Genomic DNA, 18,817 nt, shown 5'->3' with positions numbered 1-18,817 from the left:
CAAGTCAGAAACCTGTGAGTTATCTTACTTTCTCTAATTCATTATCTACCATTCACTCACTCAACCAAAGTCTACAGATCTACCGAGTCCATCCCTACTAGTGGTGTCTGGGTTATTTCCAGCACTGACCATTTATTACGAAGTTCTTAGAGGGTCTCTCTGCCTCCAGTTTATCAGCATAAACTGATAACTTGGTGACCTTTCCAAAAGAGAAGACTGACTGTGTCTCTCTTCTATATAAAATGATTTGGTCTCATTCGGAATCCAACTCTGCTCTTCTCTCTCTCTTGCCAACTGTTCTCTCTCTTCTTTGCCCAGCTGACGACCCTTCACGATTTTCTCCAGGCCATCTCACCCACAGGTCTGAGTAGACAGAGCTAAGTGGGTAAGGGAAGAGGCTGGATGGATCAGGCTAGACCACAGGATTCCTGTATCCTGCTTAGCAACCTGACGAGGAAATTCAATTTAGTCTGGAACCTCATCAGCTTTCTGACTCTGGAAGGTCAGGAACCAAAAGAGGCCTTACCCACCAGAAAGGACACCAAACAGAGCTGCAATTATTCCCTGCTTTGAGACATCTCCTCATGGAGGAGTAAAGGGAACAGCAGAAAGTATATTATACTATAGGCCAGAAAGTTGCAAGCTAATAGCTATTTATTTCTTAATGCATTATTTACTATAGATGTAGAGTCACCCACTTCCAACTTTACTGGGAATTATGAGTCAGAGAAAGCAACATAAAGAAATACTCTTTTGGCCGGGCGCAGTGGCTCACGCCTGTAATACCAGCACTTTGGGAGGCCAAGGGGGGCAGATCACTTGAGGTCAGGAGTTCGAGACCAGCCCGGTCAATATGGTGAAACCCCATCTCTACTAAAAATAGAAAAATTAGCTGGGCGTGGTGGCGGGCACCTGTAATCCCAGCTACTCGGGAGGCTGAGGCAGGAGCATCGCTTGAACCCAGGAGTTGGAGGTTGCAGTGAGATCCTGCCATTGCACTCCAGCCTGGGCGACAGAGTGAGACTCAGTCTAAGATTATTTCTTTTTTTGAGATGGAGTCTTGCTCTGTCGCCTGGGCTGGAATGCAGTGGACTGATCTCGGCTCACTGCAACCTCTACCTCCTGGGTTCAAGTGATGCTGATCCCTGTCAAATACAGATAAAGTTTAAGTTCCTCAGTGGGGCATACAAGATCCATAAATGGGCTTTATGTAACTATCCAGCTTCATCTCTTGGCCATTATGTGCTTCCCTCTTCTTGCTCTAGAAATACTGACCTGTTTAGTTTTCCAGACATAACATGTTATTTTCATGTTTATGTACTTTTGCACATGCAGCTGCTTCTGCCTAGAAATTTGATCACCCACTGTCAGTTTTTCAGATAAATTCTTATTCATCCCTCAAGGCTACATCTTTCCAGATACTCTCAAATTCAAAGTGAAAAAAATTGAGCTTAATAAATGTTTACTGAACTGAGTAGTTTATTTCTTTCTCCTGCAAAAGTTTTGAGTTCCAGTGTTCAATCGTCGCATGTGAGCCTTTTACTGCTAAAACCAGGACAGTCCCAGGTAACCATGCAAGATTGGTTATTCTACACCATAAAGAGGGGAAATGTGTCATAATCTTTCCATATTTCTATATAGATAATGTCTGTTAGATAAAACTGAACCAGCCGGGCGCGGTGGCTCACGCTTGTAATCCCAGCACTTTGGGAGGCCAAGGTGGGCGGATCACGAGGTCAGGAGATCAAGACCATCCTGGCTAACATGGTGAAACCATGGCTCTACTAAAAAATACAAAAAACTAGCCGGGCGTGGTGGCGGGCACCTATAGTCCCAGCTACCGGGGAGGCTGAGGCAGGAGAATGGCGTGAACCCGGGAAGCAAAACTTGCAGTGAGCCGAGATTGCGCCACTGCACTCTAGCCTGGGCGACAATGCGAGACTCTGTCTCAAAAAAAAGAAAAACAAAACAAAAAAAACTGAACTGAAATGTTTAAAACAATGAGTCAATCAGACAAAAATAGATGTAACCAACCTAATTATCTAAAGAACGAAACACTTCCCCAATTTAAATGGTACCAGACTTGTTCTTTATCCCTCAGCAAGTAGGGCTATTAAAAAAACTAGTGTGCCAGGGCCGGGCGCGGTGGCTCACACCTGTAATCCCAGCACTTTGGGAGGCCGAGGTGGGTGGATCATGAGGTCAGGAGATCGAGACCATCCTGGCTAACAGGGTGAAATCCTGTCTCTATTAAAAATACAAAAAATTAGCTGGGCATGGTGGCGGGCGCCTGTAGTCCCAGCTACTCGGGAGGCTGAGGCAGGAGAATGGCATGAACATGGTAGGCAGAGCTTGCAGTAAGGTGAGATTGCGCCACTGCACTCCAGCCTGGGAGACAGAGCGAGACTCCGTCTCAAAACAAAACAAAACAAAACAAAAAAACAAACTAGTATGCCAGGCACGGTGGCTCATGCCTGTAATCCCAGCACTTCGGGAGACTGAGGTGGGTGGATCACGAGGTCAGGAGTTCAAGACCAGCCTGGCCAATATAGTGAAACCCCATCTCTACTAAAAATACAAAAATTAGCAGAGCATGGTGCCAGGCGCCTATAATCCCAGCTACTTGGGAGACTGAGGCAGGAGAATTGCTTGAACCTGGGAGGTAGAGGTTGCAGTGAGACGAGATCACGCCACTGCACTCCAGCCTGGGCAAGAAGAGTGAAATTCCGTCTCCAAAAAAAAAAAAAAAAAAAAAACAAAACCTAGCGTGCATAATACGTCTGATATTACCAATGCAGTATAGGCAAATAAGCAGAAAAGAAGAAAGCAAACGATAAAAAACTTCTGATGAATTAACACCTGTTCATAACCAGATTCCTGTTTGTTTACACTATTAAAACCTAGTAGTAAGTACTGGGCAGAAAAGGCCAATCACCAACTGCACATCAATGTTTACTCAGAAAGCTAGTAACTGAGAAAGGCTCAAGAACAGCTAAAGGAGCAGGTATGTTTTTCCCACACTGAACGTAGAGAATATCACTAAATAGTGTGTGAATACTGCACTATTAGGTCTAATTATAATGCCAATTAACCATTTGAAACTAAAAAGGTCAGAGGAGAAGAGGAAAGTGCTTAATCTTATTTGGTTACTATGTTACCTGTTATTCAGCAAAATGTTAGAACACTTAATGTCCCGATGCAGGAAATTCTTTTTGTGACAGTAATCCAATCCTTCCATTAGCTGTTTCATAAACGACTTGATATGGTCCTCAGAAAAGTGCACCAAACCAGATTCTAGCAGTCCCATTAAGTCATGGTCCATGTACTCAAATACAAGGTAAAAGGCACCTACATAAGACGAAAAAAAATTAAAAGCAAGAAAAAAAAAGAATGCTGAAATAACAATGCCTCAAGTCCTAATATAATTTTGGAGTTGACCATAGGCTCTCTAGAAAAAACCCTTGAATTTTATAGATGAAGAAACTGAAACGAAGAGTAGTTGAATAATTAGTCCTTCCTAATAATAAAAAACGGAGCTAATATTTGAATTAATCTTCTATGGCTGGGCGCAGTGGCTGATGCCTGTAATCCCAGCACTTTGGGAGGCCGAGGAGGGCGGGTCACTTGAGGTCAGGAGTTCGAGACCAACCTGTCCAACATGGTGAATGAAACCTCATCTCGACTAAAAAAAAAAATAAAAAAATTAGCTGGGCATGGTGGCACGTGCCTGTAATCCCAGCTACTTGGGAGGCTGAGGTGGGAGAATCACTTGAACCCAGGAGCTGGAGGCTGCAGTGAGCTGAGATGGTGCCACTGCATTCCAGCCTGGGCAACAAAGCAAGACTCTTTCTCAAAAAAAAAAAAAAAAAAAAAAAAAAAAAGGAATTAATCTTCTGATTCCTAGTCTAGTACTGTATGGACTACTCACCTCTTCATGGGGGCAAGTGCCCTGATCAGGTTGCATCACTAGGCTTTTTTTTTTAAGACAGACTCTCACTCTGCCACCCAGACTGGAGTACAGTGGCACTACCTTGGCTCACTGCAACCTCCACCTCCTGGGTTCAAGCCATTCTCCTGCCTCAGCTTCCCAAGTAGCTGGGATTACAGGCATGTGCCACCACACCCGTCTAATTTTTGTATTTTGAGTAGAGACGAGATTTCACCATGTTGGTCAGGCTGGTCTCAAACTCCTGACCTCAGGTGATCCGCCTGCCTTAGCGTCCCAAAGTGTTGGGATTACAGGCGTCAGCCACCGCACCCAGCCTTTTTCCTCTCTTTTTTTTTGAGACAGGGTCTCATTCTGTTGCCCAGGATGGAGTGCAGCGGCATGATCATGGCTCACTACAGCCTCAAACTCCTAGGCTCAAGCGAATCTTCCACCTCAGCCTCTCATGTAGCTGGGAATACAGGCACAGGCCACCACACCCAGTTAATGTTTTTCATTTTTTGCAGAGACAGGGTCTTGCTATGGTACCCAGGCTGGTCTCTTAACTCTTTGGCTCAGGCAATCCTTCCACCCCTACATCCCAAAATGCTGAGGTTAGAGGCATAAGCCACTGTGCTCAGCCTGTCTTACTAGACTTTAATGACCTAAGTCAGTTAGCAAATTACAGACCTTAGACCAGATCCAGCCTGCTGCTTGTTGCTGTAAATGAAGTTGTATTTGTAACACAACCATGCCCATTTGTTACATAAAATTGACGACTATTTTGTAAAGGTTTTTATACAAGTTAATGGGACTCAATATGCCAGGGACAGCATAATAAATGTGTTATAAATTATTAGTGAAATTCATAGTACTGATCAGGCATGGTGGCTCATGCCTGTAATTCCAGCACTTTGTGAGGCCAAGGCAGAAGGATTGCCTGAGGTCAGGAGTTCGAGACCAACCTGGCCAACATGGTGAAACCCCATCTCTACTAAAAAAAATACAAAAATTAGCCAGGCATGATAGCAGGCGCCTATAATTCCAGCTACACGGGAGGCTGAGGCAGGAGAATCGCTTGAACCCAGGAGGCAGAGGTTGCTGTGAGCTGAGATTGCACCATTGCACTTCAGCCTGGGCAACAAGAGCAAAACTCCATCTCGAGATAAAAAAAAAGAGGCTGGGTGCGGTAGTTCAGGCCTGTAATCCCAGCACTTTGGGAGGCCAAGGTAGGCAGATCACTTGAGGTCAGGAGTTCGAGACAAGCCTGCCCAACATGGTGAAACCCTAACTCTGCTAAAAATACAAAAATTACCTGGGTGTGGTGGCGTGCACCTGTAATTCCAGCTACTCAGGGAGGCTGAGGCATGAGAATCGCTTGAACCCAGGAGGCAGAGGTTGCAGTGAGCCAAGACAGTGGCACTGCACTCCAGCCTGGGCGAAAAGAGCAAGACTCCATCTCAAAAAAAAAAAAAAAAAAAAAAAGAAAGAAAGAAAAAAAAGAAAACCATAGTATTTAAAAATTGAGAGAAAAATGAATCAACAAATTTAGGGCTGTGTTCAGTGGCTCATGCCTGTAATCCCCACATTGTGAGGGGCTGAGGTGAGAGGATTGTCTGAGCTTTGGAAACCAGACTGGGCAAAAGAGTGAGACACCATCTCCACAAAAAAAATTTATAAATTAGCTAGGCGTGATGGTGCTTGCCTGTATTCCTGGCTACTTGGGAGGCTGAGGCAAGAGAATCATTTGAGCCCAGGAGTTTGAGGCTACAATAAGCTGTGATTGCACCAATGTACTCTAGCCCGGGTGAGGAAGCAAGATTCTGTCTACAAAAAATTTAAAAAAGAGAAGGATGGCCGGGCGCGGTGGCTCACGCCTGTAATCCCAGCACTTTGGGAGGCCGAGGCTGGTGGATCACTTGAGGTCAGGAGTTCGAAACCAGCCTGGCCCACATGGTGAAACCCCATCTCTACTAAAAACACAAAACAGCTGGGCGTGGTGGCACACACTTGTAATCCCAGCTACTTGGGAGGTTGAGGCAAGAGAACTGCTTGAACCCAGGAGGTGGAAGCTGCAGTGAGTCGAGATCACACCACTGCACTTCAGCCTGGGCGACTGAGTGAGACGCTGTCTCAAAAAAAAAAAAAAAAAAAAAAAAAAAAAAGACCAGGCTGGGCAACATAGCAAAATCCTGTTTCTACCAAAATTCTTAAAAATCAGCCAGGAGTGGTGTCTAGTCCTAGCTACTTGGGAGGCTGAGTCAGGGGGATCACTCGAACCCAGGAGTTCAGTTACAGTGAGCTGTGATCATGTCACTGCACTCCAGCCTTGGTGAGAGAGCAAGACTCTGTCCCAAAAAAAAAAAAAAGAAAGAAAGAAAGAGAGAGGGAGAGAAAGTAAATAAAACTACTAACAGAGAAGACCCAAAATGTAAGGAATATAATCCAAAATGACATTGGCTGGGTGCGGTGGCTCAAGTCTGTAATCCCAGCACTTTAGGAGGCCAAGGCAAGTGGACTGCTTGAGCCCAGGAGTTAGAGACCAGCCTGGGCAACATAGAGAGATCCTGTTTCTACTAAAAATATAAAAGATCAGCTGGATGTGGTGGTGCACACCTGTTGCCCCAGCTAATCAGGAGGCTGAGGCATGGAGGACTGCTTGAGCCTGGAGGTTGAGGATGTAATGAGCTATGACCACCATTGTACTCCAGCCTGGGCAACACACTGAGACTCTGTCTCAAAAAATAAAAATTAAATTAAAATAATATATAAAATAATAATATCATACTTAACCTATCCAGATGACAATTTTTTTTTTTTGAGACAGGGTCTTGCTCTGTTGCCCAGGCTAAAGTGCAGTAACGCAATCTCGGCTCACTGCAATCTCTACCTCCCAGGTTCAAACAATTCTCCTGCCTCAGCCTTCCCAGTAGCCAGGATTAAAAGTGCCCAGTACCATGCCCAGCGAATTTTCGCATTTTTAGTAGAGAGAGGTTTCACCATGTTGGCCAGGCTTGTCTCAAACTCCTGACTTCAAGTGATCCGCCTGCCTTGGCCTCCCAAAGTGCTGGGATTATAGGCATAAGCAACCACACCTAGCCCAGATGACAATTTTTTAAAAAGATATACTTGGCCGGGTGCAGTGGCTCACGCCTGTAATCCCAGCACTTTGGGAGGCCGAGGTGGGCGGATCAGCTGGGGACAGAAGTTTGAGACCAGCCTGGCCAAATGGCGAAACGCTGTCCCTAATAAAAATACAAAAATTAGCCGGCCGTGGTGGCATGCGCCTGTTTAAGCCCAGCTACTCCAAAGGCTGAGGCAGGAGAATCACTTGAACCCAGGAGGCGGAGGCTGCCGTGAGCCAAGATTGCATCACTGCACTCAAGCCTGGGCGACAGAGTGAGACTCCTTCTCAAAATTAAAAAAAAAAAAAAAGAAATACTCAGTGTTGGGGAAGACACACTGAGATGGACACCCACTGGACATACTAATTTTCTTAAAAGGAATCTGACATTAAATATGAAAATCCATTTGACCAAATAACTCTGTATCAAAAATGCTATACAATGAAAATAAATCATAATACAAAGATTTATGCAGAAAGATACTCAAGGCATTGCTATTATGTTTTTTGTTTTTGGGGGTTTTTTTTGAGACAGAGTTTTGCTCTTGTCACCCAGGCTGGAGTGCAATGGCGTGATCTCCACTCACTGCAACCTCCGCCTACCAGGTTCAAGTGATTCTCCTGCCTCAGCCTCCCAAGTAGCTGAAGATTACAGGCGCTAGCCACCATGCCCAGCTAATTACCGTATTTTTAGTAGAGATAGGGTTTCACCATCTTGGCCAGGCCGGTCTCGAACTCCTGACCTCAGGTGATCAACCCGACTCGGCCTCCCAAAGTGCTGGGATTACAGGGGTGAGCCACTGCGCCTGGCCTATTATTTTTTTTTAAACTGAAAATTGGCAACTAATTGCTCAACAGGGACTGGTAAATTTGGGTTCACCTATGTTTATGCATAAATATTAAAATTTGTTAATGATATGAGAAATTGCTTATGACAAGTGATACAACACGAAATAACCTTTAATCTTAGCTTTGTTAAAATAAATACAGTAGATATGGCATAAAGTACTAAAAGTGGGGCTGAGTGTGGTGGCTCACCCTTGTCATCCCAGGTCTTTGGCAGGCTGAGGTGGGTGACTGCCTGAGGTCAGGAGTTCGAAACCAGCCTGGCCAACATGGTGAAACCTGGTCTCTACTAAAATTATAAAAATTAGCCGGGAGTGGTGGCACGTGCCTGTAATCCCAGCTACCCAGGAGGCTGAGGCAGGAGAATCACTTGAACCTGGGAGGTGGAGGTTGCAGTGAGCCAAGATCGAGCCAATGCACTCCAGCCTGGGTGAGAGAGTGAGACTCTGTCTCAAAAAAAACAAAAACAAAAACAACTAAAAGCAAATATACCAAAATGTATTAATACTTCAGTGGTTTTCCATGGATGGATGGTAGTATATTGGGAGGAAGTGAGAGATAAATTACTACCATCTTTTTTTTTTTTTTTTTTTTGAGGAGGAGTCTCGCTCTATTGCTGAGGCTGGAGTGCAGTGGCACGATCTCAGCTCACTGCAAGCTCCACTTCCCAGGTTCACACCATTCTCCTGCCTCAGCCTCCTGAGTAGCTGGTACTACAGGCGCCCACCACCATGCCCGGCTAATTTTTTTTGTTTTTTTTTAGTAGAGTCGGGGTTTCACCGTGTTAGCCAGGATGGTCTTGATCTCCTGACCTTGTGATCCGCCCACCTTGGCCTCCCAAAGTGCTGGGATTACAGGCGTGAGCCACTGCGCCCGGCCACTACTTCTTTTTCTTCTTCTTCTATATTTTCAGTTTTTCCACCAAAGGCATACATGCATCATATCCATTCATTCACTTATTATTTTATAATTAAAAACAAAAACAAAAACACATGAGGCCAGTCATGGTAGCTCACTCCTGTAATCCCACCACTTTGAGGGGCCGAGGCAGGCGGATGACTTGGGGTCAGGAGTTTGAGACCAGCTCGACCAACATAGCGAAACCTCCTCTCCACTAAATATACAAAAATAAGCCCGGAATGATGGCTCATGCCTGAAATCCCAGCTACTTGGGGGCTGAGGCACAAGAATCACTTAAACCCGAGAGGCAGAGGTTGCAGTGAGCCAACATCGCAGGACTGCAATCCAGCCTGGGTGACAGTGCGAGACTCTGTCTCAAAATAAATAGATAAATAAGAAAGAAAGGGCCAGGCGCGGTGGCTCATGCCTGTAATCCCAGCACTTTGGGAGGCCCAGGCGGGCGGACCACGAGGTCAGGAGATCGAGACCATCTTGGCTAACACGGTGAAACTCCGTCTCTACTAAAAAAATACAAAAAATTAGCCGGGTGTGGTGGCGGGCGCCTGTAGCCCCAGCTACTCGGGACAGTGAGGCAGGAGAATGGCGTGATCCCGGGAGGCGGAGCTTGCAGTGACCTGAAATCGCGCCACTGCACTTCAGCCTGGGCAACAGAGCGAGACTCAGTCTCACAAAAAAAAAAAAAAAAAGAAAAAGAAAAAAAAAAAGAAAGGCAAAGATTGGACCAGTCTACCCTGTAAAAATGTGATTCTTTGCTAGTACCTTTGTCCTTCTTGAAATCCAGTGCATCTTGTTTATCTGTGACAATTTCCTTCATGTTAACAACACTTCGGTGGATTAACTGACGAAGGATTTTGATTTCACGAATGGCTGTGATTGGGAAGCCCTCTTTCTCATTGTCTAGTCTCACCTTCTTCAGAGCCACTAGTTCTCCTGCCAAAACAAATGTAAACTGTTATTATCAATGAGCATTTTTGGCCACTATTGTGAACCAGCAATATATGCCCTTGCTCTGGAAGACAAACTTAGTGCTTACTTTAATGCTTACACATGAGATACTTATACATCTTTAAAAAGTAAACTCTAGGCTGGGCGCACTGGCTCACACCTGTAATCCCAACACTTTGGGAGGCCAAGGCCGGCGGATCACCTGAGGTTAGGAATTCGAGACCAGCCTAGCCAACGTGGTGAAACTCCGTCTCTACTAAAATACAAAAATTAGCTGGGCATGGTGGTGGATGCCTGTAATCCCAGCTACTCAGGAGGCTGAGACACGAGAATCGCTTGAATCCGGGAAGCAGAGGTTGCGGTGAGCAGAGGTTGCAGTGAGCTGAGATTGCATCATTGCACTCCACCCTGGGTGACAGAGTGAGACTCCTTCTCAATAAAAAAACAAAAAAGGAAATTCTATGTTCCCTTTCCTGGCTTTAATTTTTTTCTTAAGACATGGATTTTTTGTTTTTGAGATGGAGTTTTGCTCTGTCAACTCAGGCTGCAGCACACTGGCGCGATCTCCGCTCATTGCAACCTCCGCCTACTAGGTTCAAGTGATTCTCCTGCCTCCGCCTCCTGAGTAGCTGGGACTACAGGTGTGTGGCACCAAGCCTGGCTAATTTTTTCTATTTTTAGTAGAAATGGGGTTTCACTATGTTAGCCAGGATGGTCTCAATCTCCTGACCTCGTGATCTGCCCACCTGACCTCCCAAAGGGCTGAAATTACAGGCATGAGTCACCACACCCAGCTGGAGAGTTTTAAAAGTTATAATTATAGTATTTGTTTGGAAACCTTTGATCTACTCAATAACTTTTGGAGACAAAATTAGAACTAAAAATTTGGCCAGGCGTGGTGGCTCACGCCTGTAATCCCAGCACTTTGGGAGGCTGAGGTGGGTGGATATTTCAGGTTAAGAGTTCGAGACCAGCCTGGAGTTCAAGACTGCCTGGCCAACATGGTAAAACCCCATCTCTACTAAAAATACAGAAGTTAGCTGGACGCGGTGGTGCATGCCTGTAACCCCAGCTACTCGAGAGGCTGATGCAGAGGCATCGCTTGAACCCAGGAGGCGGAGCCTGCAGTGAGCAGAGATTGATCCACTCACTGCACTCCAGCCTGGATGACAGCGCAAGACCCCGTCTCAAAAAATAAAAATAAAAAAAGGCCCGGCACTGTGGCTCACATCTATAATCCCAGCATTTTGGGAGGCCGAGGCGGGCAGATTGCTTGAGGTCAGGAGTTCAAGACCAGCCTGGACGACATAGTGAAACCCTGTTTCTACTAAAAAAAAACAAAAATTAGTCGAGTGTGGTTGCGCACGGTCTGTAATCCCAGTTACTCGGGAGGCTGAGGCAGGAGAATGGTGTGAACCCGGGAGGCGGAGCTTGCAGTGAGTCGAGATCGCACCACTGCACTCCAGCCTGGGGAGCAAGACTCCGTCTCAAAAAAAAAAACAAGAAAAAACAAAAAAAAAACACCTCAGAATTTACTTTTGCTAAATCCACTTAAGATATTAGTATTGCTAAATTGTTAACATTCTGACATCTAAAATTTTGTGGCAATATTTACCTGTGTCTTTGTCCTTGGCTTTATATACTTGGCCATAGGTTCCTTCTCCAATAATCCCAATAATGTCAAACTTGTCCACACAGCGTTTCCCCCAGTCGCTTTCTGTTTGTCTTCTTTCTCCATAACGAGGACAACAAATTCTAAAATGTAAAAACAACAAAATAGTTATTTAAGAAAATGAAGGCCGGGCGCGGTGGCTCATGCCTGTAATCCCAGCACTTTGGGAGGCCAAGACCGGCGGATCACGAGGTCAGGAGATCGAGACTATCCTGGCTAACACTGTGAAACCCCGTCTTTACTAAAAAAAAATACAAAAAATTAGCCAGGCGTGGTAGCGGGCGCCTGTAGTCCCAGCTACTCAGGAGGCTGAGGCAGGAGAATGGCGTGAACCCGGGAGGCAGAACTTGCAGTGAGCCAAGAATGCGCCACTGCACTCCAGCCTGGGCGACAGAGCAAGACACCCTCTCAAAAAGAAGAAAAAAAAAGAAAATGAAATTGGCTGGGCGCAGTGGCTCGTGCCTGTAACCCCAGCACTTTGGGAGGCCGAGGCAGGCGGATCACGAGGTCAGGAGATCGAGACCATCCTGGCTAACACGGTGAAACCCCGTCTCTACTAAATATACAAAAAATTAGCCGGGCGTGGTGGCAGGCGCCTGTAGTCCCAGCTACTCAGGAGGCTGAGGCAGGAGAATCACTTGAACCCAGGAGGCGGAGGTAGCAGTGAGCCAAGGTCACGCCATTGCACTCCAGCCTGGGCAGCAGAGCGAGACTCCGACTCAAAAAAAAAAAAAAAAAAAAGAAAAGAAAAGAAAAGAAAATGAAATCTAGTCAAAGAAAAAAGGATTCTTTTATGATGATTTCACTAACTCCTGTATCTTTTTTTTTTTTTTTTTTTTTTAGTACTCTACAGGCAGGTGCCACCACGCCCAGCTAATTTTTGTATTTTCAGTAGAGACGGGGTTTCACCATGTTGGCCAAGATGGTCTCGATCTCTTGACCTCATGATCCACCCCCGCCTCGGCCTCCCAAAGTGCTGGGATTACAAGCGTGAGCCACCGCGTCCAGCCACTCCTGTATCTTCTATACATTTTTTACTAAAAAGTCAGAAATGAAATGATATGAAATATATAAAGACACAGCCAGGCATGGTGGCAGGCGCCTCCAGCCTGGGTGACAGAGTGAGACTCTGTCTCAAAAAAAAAAAAAAAAAAAAAAAATACATAAACAGTCTCTCACAGTGGCTAAGACACAGGGCTACAGCTTTAGGAAGACATAAACTGAAATAATAGATTAGTTGCTTGCTTTCTGACCTCTCTCAGGTATGGCTTCAATTATAAAATGGGAAATTAATCGCTACATGCTAAGGCTGCTATGAAAATATAAGGCCGGACGCGGTGGCTCACGCTTGTAATTCCAGCACTTTGGGAGGCCAAGGCGGTGGATTACCTGAGGTCAGGAGTTCGAGACCAGCCTGGCCAACATGGTGAAACCCCATCTCTACCAAAAATACAAAAATTAGCCTGGCGTGGTGGCATATGCCTGTAATCCCAGCTACTCGGGAGGCTGAGGCAGGAGAATCGCTTGAACTGGGAAGCCGAAGTCGCGGTAAGCAGAGATAGCATCACTGCACTCCAGCCTGGGCAACAAAGAACGCAACTCTGTCTCAAAAATATATATATATATAAAACTACGACAATAATACGTGCTCAATAAATGATACCTATTTTTATTATTAAGAGAGAAATGCTAACAATCAGAAGATTAGACCCAGATTTATACTCTATTTATGGCATGACAATTTATATGCTTTCAGGAAAAAAAACCCCATATCTATTAATTTTTGATTAATGTGTACATGATTGACACATCCTGAATTTAAAAAGCTTTTATTCTTCCTTAGTACTCTAAATATTATGAATAAAAAAGACATAATGAGATAAACATTCATAGTATATCTGGATTTGGGAATTTTCTGTTGTTCTAAAAACATAGCTGGGTATCTGAGAGCACAGATGAATGACCTGAGTCTCTAAGAAAGGCTTTTATCCATTAAAATAAAATAAAAAAATACTTTGGGACCAAACTTCTATGATCTTACTGGTATGGGTTATAGAAGAAACATGAGAGATTTAGTTCAAAAGGAAGGGAGAAAACTATCATGAAAGACAGATTCCTCCAAAAACTCACTTTGGTCTCTTTTTATATGGTTGCTGAGGTGGTGTGATTGCCTTTGGTTCTGGAGAGTCTGGGGGAGACAGATCTCCACCAGGGAGCTCAGGAGGGAGAGGAAGGTCTGTGAGTAAGTGACGTGTCCTCTGTTCCTTCTCTTTCTTCACAGGTTTTGAAGGAAGAGTTTCTTTTGGACTAAACAATAAAGGAGAAGAGATGACAAAATTACAATTAAAGATACGCAAATAAAAATTTTCAAAGATCATAATGCCTGGTTACGAAAAGGTTAGAAAGATCTCATTTTTAAGGAAAAAAACCTGTAATATAACATAAAAAAATATAATTTATCACAACTAAAGATACTTAATTTTTTTCTTTTTTTTGAGACAGAGTATCACTCTGTCACCCAGGCTGGAATGCAGTAGCGTGATCTTAGCTCACTACAACCTCTGCCTCCTGGGTTCAAGCGACTCTCCTACCTCAGCTTCCCAAGTAGCTGGGATTACAGGCGTGTGCCACCATGCCAGACTAATTTTTGTATTTTTAGTAGAGACGGAGTTTCACCATGTTTACCAGGCTGGCCTTGAACTCCTGGTCTCAAATGATCCACCCGCCTCGGCCTCCCAAAATGCTGGGATTACAGGCGTGAGCCACCGTGCCTGGCTGAGATAAATTTTATAAAAAGAAATCTATAGTATATTTTAAAAACAATGAAATATTTGTGATATTACTTGCAGTTCCCTTTATCAAACTCTTAATATATCGTTCCTAAGATTTTATTTGGAGTTTTATTGAGATGAAATAAAATTCACTTGGGCATGGCGGCTCACCCCTGTGATCCCAGCACTTTGGGAGGCTGAGGCAAGAGGATTGCTTGAGGCCAGGAGTTTGAGACCACCCTGGAAAACACAGTGAGACCCCATCGCTACAAAAAATTAAAAAAAAAAAAAAAAAAATTAGGCCGGGCACGGTGGCTCAAGCCTGTAATCCCAGCACTTTGGGAGGCTGAGGCGGGCAAATCACGAGGTCAAAAGTTCAAGACCAGCCTGGCCAACATAGGGAAACCCCATCTCTACTAAAACTACAAAAAATTAGCCAGGTGTGGTAGCAAGTGCCTGTAATCCCAGCTACTCAGGAGGCTGAGGCAGGAGAATCGCTTAAATTGTTCCAGTGAGCCAAGATCGTGCCACTGCACTCCAGCCCAGGCAACAGTGTGAAACACTGTCTCAAAAAAAAAAAAAAAAATTAGAATGGGCACAGTACTCATGCCTGTAATCCCAGCACTTTGGGAGGCTGAGGCGGGCAGATCACTTGAGGTCAAGAGTTGAAGACTAGCCTGGCCAGCCTGGTGAAACCCTGTCTCTACTAAAAATATAGAAATTGGCCAGGCACGGTGGCTCACGCCTGTAATCTTAGCACTTTGGGAGGCCAAGGTGGGCAGACTGCCTGAACTCAGGAGTTCGAGACCAGCCTGGGCAACACAGTGAAACCCCATCTCTATTAAAATACAAAATTTAGCTGGGTGCACCTGTACTCCCAGCTACTCAGGAGGCTGAGGCAGGAGAATTGCTTGAACCCCAGGAGTGGAGGTTGCAGTGAGCTGAGATCACGCCACTGCACTGCAGCCGGAGAGACAGAGTGAGACTCCATCTCAAAAAAAAAAAAAAATTAACTGGGTGTGGTGTTGTAATTCCAGCTACTCGAGAGGCTGAGGCAGGAGAATTGCTTGAGCCTAGGAGGAGGAGGTTGCAGTGAGCCGAGATCGCATGACTGCACTCCAGACTCTGTCTCAAAAATAATTAGCTGGGCATGGTGGTATAAGTGTGTGGTTCCAGCTACTTAGGGGCAGATGGTGACCGGCAGTCCTGAGGTGGGAGCATCATTTGAGCCCAGTGAGCCATCACCATGCCATTGCACTCCACCCTGGGCAACAAAGGGCAGCTCTGTCTCGAAAAATAAAAAATTTAAAAATAGAAATAAAATGCAGGAAGTAATTATCTTAAATTCACAAAGTATCACTGCAACTCGTGGAGTTCATCGAATTTACTCTACATTTCAGCAAAGATTTAACAAACAAGAAGAGCTCAATAGTTTAATACTACTCTATCGCTAAAGAGGTGCAAAAATCTTGGAAAAAAGAAATAGTATTTTAGAATGCTTTGCCTGTAAGAAATATAAATTGTCGAAGATATTTACAAAAATAGAAATATAGCTAAGTTGTTAAGTCAAAACTAATAAAAAATATACTGAATCATTCCGTTCACTTCAAAGCAGAAGGCAAGCCTCTCTGACCAGCCAAAATAGACAATCATCAAACTAAAAATCTAAAGAAAAAGGGTCCAAGCAACTATTTCAGAATTATTAAGGCACCTGGTGGCAGAAGCCTCTCACAATAATCAGCAAATTATAGTAGTCAGTGGGGTTTTGTAGAAAGATACGTTTCCAGGAATAGATCAGAAAAGTCAGTTTTCAATCTTTTTTTTTTTTTTTTTTTTGAGACAGGGACTCACTTTGTTGCCCAGGCTGGAATGCAATGACACAATCATGGCTCACTGCAGCCTCAATTTCCCGGACTCAAGCAACACTCCCACCTTAGCCTCCTAAGAAGCTGGGACCACGGCACACACCAACACACCCAGCTAATTCTTAAAATTTTTTGTAGAGACAAGGTCTCGCCATATTGTCCAGGCTAGTCACAAAATCCTGGACCTCCCCAAGTGATCCTCTTGCCTCGCCTCCTACCACGTATGGCCCAGATACAATTTTTTGCCTATCTCAATTTATCAATAAGTGGTAGACAAATTTTGTGCCAAGAGCCAGGTTTGGTGGCTCACACCTATAATCCCAACACTTTGGGAGGCCAAGGCAGGCGGATCAGTTGAGCCCAGGAGTTCAAGACCAACCTGGCCAACATAGTGAAACCTCATCTCTATTAAATAAAGATACAAAAATTAGCTGGGCATGGTGGCATGTGCCTGTAGTTCCAGCTACTTGTGAGGCATCAAAATCACTTGAACTGGGGAGGTCAAGGTTGCAGTAAGCCGAGATCGTGCCACTGCACTCCAGCCTGGGTGACAGGGCAAGACTCTATCTCAAAAAAAAAAAAAAAAAAAAAAAAAAAAAAAATTGTGTCATGCATATCCTCAGAAAAAATAAGACATCTATAGTACAACAGACTAACTCACGTCTACAGATAAAATCAGGCCAGATAGGTCTTCTCTATTCCTTCACAGTATCAGATGGTTGAAAAAGATCTGAGAACCTTAACCACAGGCAATTTTCTCTATTTTTATGACAGGTAGTTATAAAGGAAAATATTGGTGCTTTGCATGAATATTTCCTAGACCACAAAGATCTATCTCTTGCAATGTATCTTTTTAAAGAATACTGTTGCCCCTTGTGTGTGAATTTTCCATAAAAGAATGTCATTTAGTCTAAATATAAGAACATAAATCTCAACAGCTATTGACTCCTGCCAATTTTTATCGTTTTAATCCCTTGTAAATCAGACAGAACAATACAATATAGGTTAGTTTGTACCACATCAACCAGAACTGGGATAGTCAATGGAGTAGATAATGATCATCTGAAACTTTCTGTTGAAATACTGGGAGAGATGAACACGCAATATTATTATAATCTGCACTCAGATTTTTCCATCCTAGGAACAAAACTTATTACCAGAAAACTCTTTGAGTCACAATGTAATATAGATTCTTTTGTTTTGAGATGGAGTCTCCCTCTATCGCCCAGGTTGGAGTACAGTGGTGCAATCTTGGCTCACTGCAACCTCTGCCTCCTGGGTTCAAGTGATTCTCCTACCTCAGCCTCCCAAGTAGCTGGGACTACAGGCGTGTGCCACCACGCCCGGCTAGTTTTTTGTATTTTTAGTAGAGACGGGGTTTCACCATATTGGCCAGGCTGGACTCGAACTCCCGACCTCATGATCTGCCCACCTCAGCCTCTCAAAGTGCTGGGATTACAGACATGAGCCACCGCGCCCCACCCATATAGATTTTTTAAATTACTCTAATTTTTAAGATGTTCAGGGAAAAAAAACTTGTAATTTCTCAACCACTGTCGGGATATTCTTTACAAATCTCAATTCCTCATTATTCAAAATAGATTTCTTCTTGGTTTGGCTTCACTAGAAGAACAAAAAAAATCAGGCTGAGCATGGTGACTCATGCCTGTAATCCCACTACTTTGGGGGCCAAGGCAGGAAGATTGCTTGAGCCCAGGAGTTCAGGACCAGCCTGAGCAACACAGTGAGACCTTATCTCTAAAAAAAAATAAACAAAGTTAGCTGGGAGTGGTGGCATGCACTTCTGGTCCCAGCTACTATCGAGGCTGAGGCGAGAGGATCACTTGAGCCAGGGAAGGAGGTCAAGGTTGCAGTAAGCCATGATTGCGCCACTGCACTCCAGTCTAAGTGACAGAGCAAGACTCTGTTTCACAGAAAAAAAAAAAAAAAGAAGAAGCAGGGTGCAGTGGCTCATGCCTGTAATCCCACCACTTTGGGAGGCCAAGCGGGCGGATCACCTGAAGTCAGGAGTTCAAGACCAGCCTAGCCAACATGGTGAAACCGCATCTCTACTAAAAGTACAAAAATTAGCTGGGCATGGTGGTGCACTCCTGAAATCCCAGCTACTTGGAAAGCTGAGGAAGGAGAATCGCTTCAACCCAGGAGGCAGAGGTTGCAGTGAGCCAAGATCACCCCACTGCACTCCAGCCTGGGCGACAGAGCAAGACTCTGTCTCAAAAAAAAAAAAAAAAAAAAAGAAAAAGAAAAATTAAGGTATTTTAATTATCTCATCATCATTTCAAATAAATTCAGTTTATAGTTTTTTGTCTGTTTGGAGACAGGATCTTGCTGTGTCACTAAAGCTGGACTGTAGTGGTGCAATCATAGCTGACTGCGGCCTCGAGGCTCAAGTGATCTACCCACCACAACATTCCAAGCAGCTGAGACTACAAGTGCATACCACCACAGCTGCTTTTTTTTTTTTAAGAGACAGGGGCCAGGCACAGTGGCTCATGCTTATAATCTCAGCACTTTAGGGGGCTGAGGCTGGGGGATCACGAGGTCAGGAGATCAAGACCATCCTGGCAAACATGGTGAAACCCTGTCTCTACCAAAATACAAAAAAAATTAGCCAGGCATGGTGGCACCCACCTGTAGTCCCAGCTACTCAGGAGGCTGAGGCAGGGGAATCACCTGAACCTGGGAGGTGGAGATTAGTGAGCCGAGATAGAGCCACTGCACTCCAGC

General features: G+C 44.6%; 1 protein-coding gene across 42 annotated transcripts in view; it reads right to left on the bottom strand.

Annotated features, from left to right (window-relative positions):
* CDK12 (cyclin dependent kinase 12) overlaps positions 1-18,817 on the bottom strand; it is a 106,194-nt gene that overhangs the window by 63,473 nt on the left and 23,904 nt on the right. For all 42 annotated transcript variants that reach the window (XM_063656851.1, XM_054457241.2, XM_063656854.1 and 39 more), the window contains exons 3-6: positions 13,564-13,740; positions 11,377-11,516; positions 9,576-9,746; positions 3,159-3,348 (exon numbers count right to left, since the gene is read on the bottom strand). In XM_063656851.1, coding sequence (XP_063512921.1) covers positions 3,159-3,348; positions 9,576-9,746; positions 11,377-11,516; positions 13,564-13,740 — 678 coding nt within the window. The remainder of the gene's footprint in view (positions 1-3,158; positions 3,349-9,575; positions 9,747-11,376; positions 11,517-13,563; positions 13,741-18,817) is intronic.

The sequence above is a fragment of the Pongo pygmaeus genome, chromosome 19 (genome assembly GCF_028885625.2).
Source record: "Pongo pygmaeus isolate AG05252 chromosome 19, NHGRI_mPonPyg2-v2.0_pri, whole genome shotgun sequence".
Classification (NCBI taxonomy): domain Eukaryota; kingdom Metazoa; phylum Chordata; class Mammalia; order Primates; family Hominidae; genus Pongo; species Pongo pygmaeus.
The sequence above is the reverse complement of the archived record's forward strand: the minus strand, read 5'-3'. Positions and strand labels throughout refer to the sequence as shown.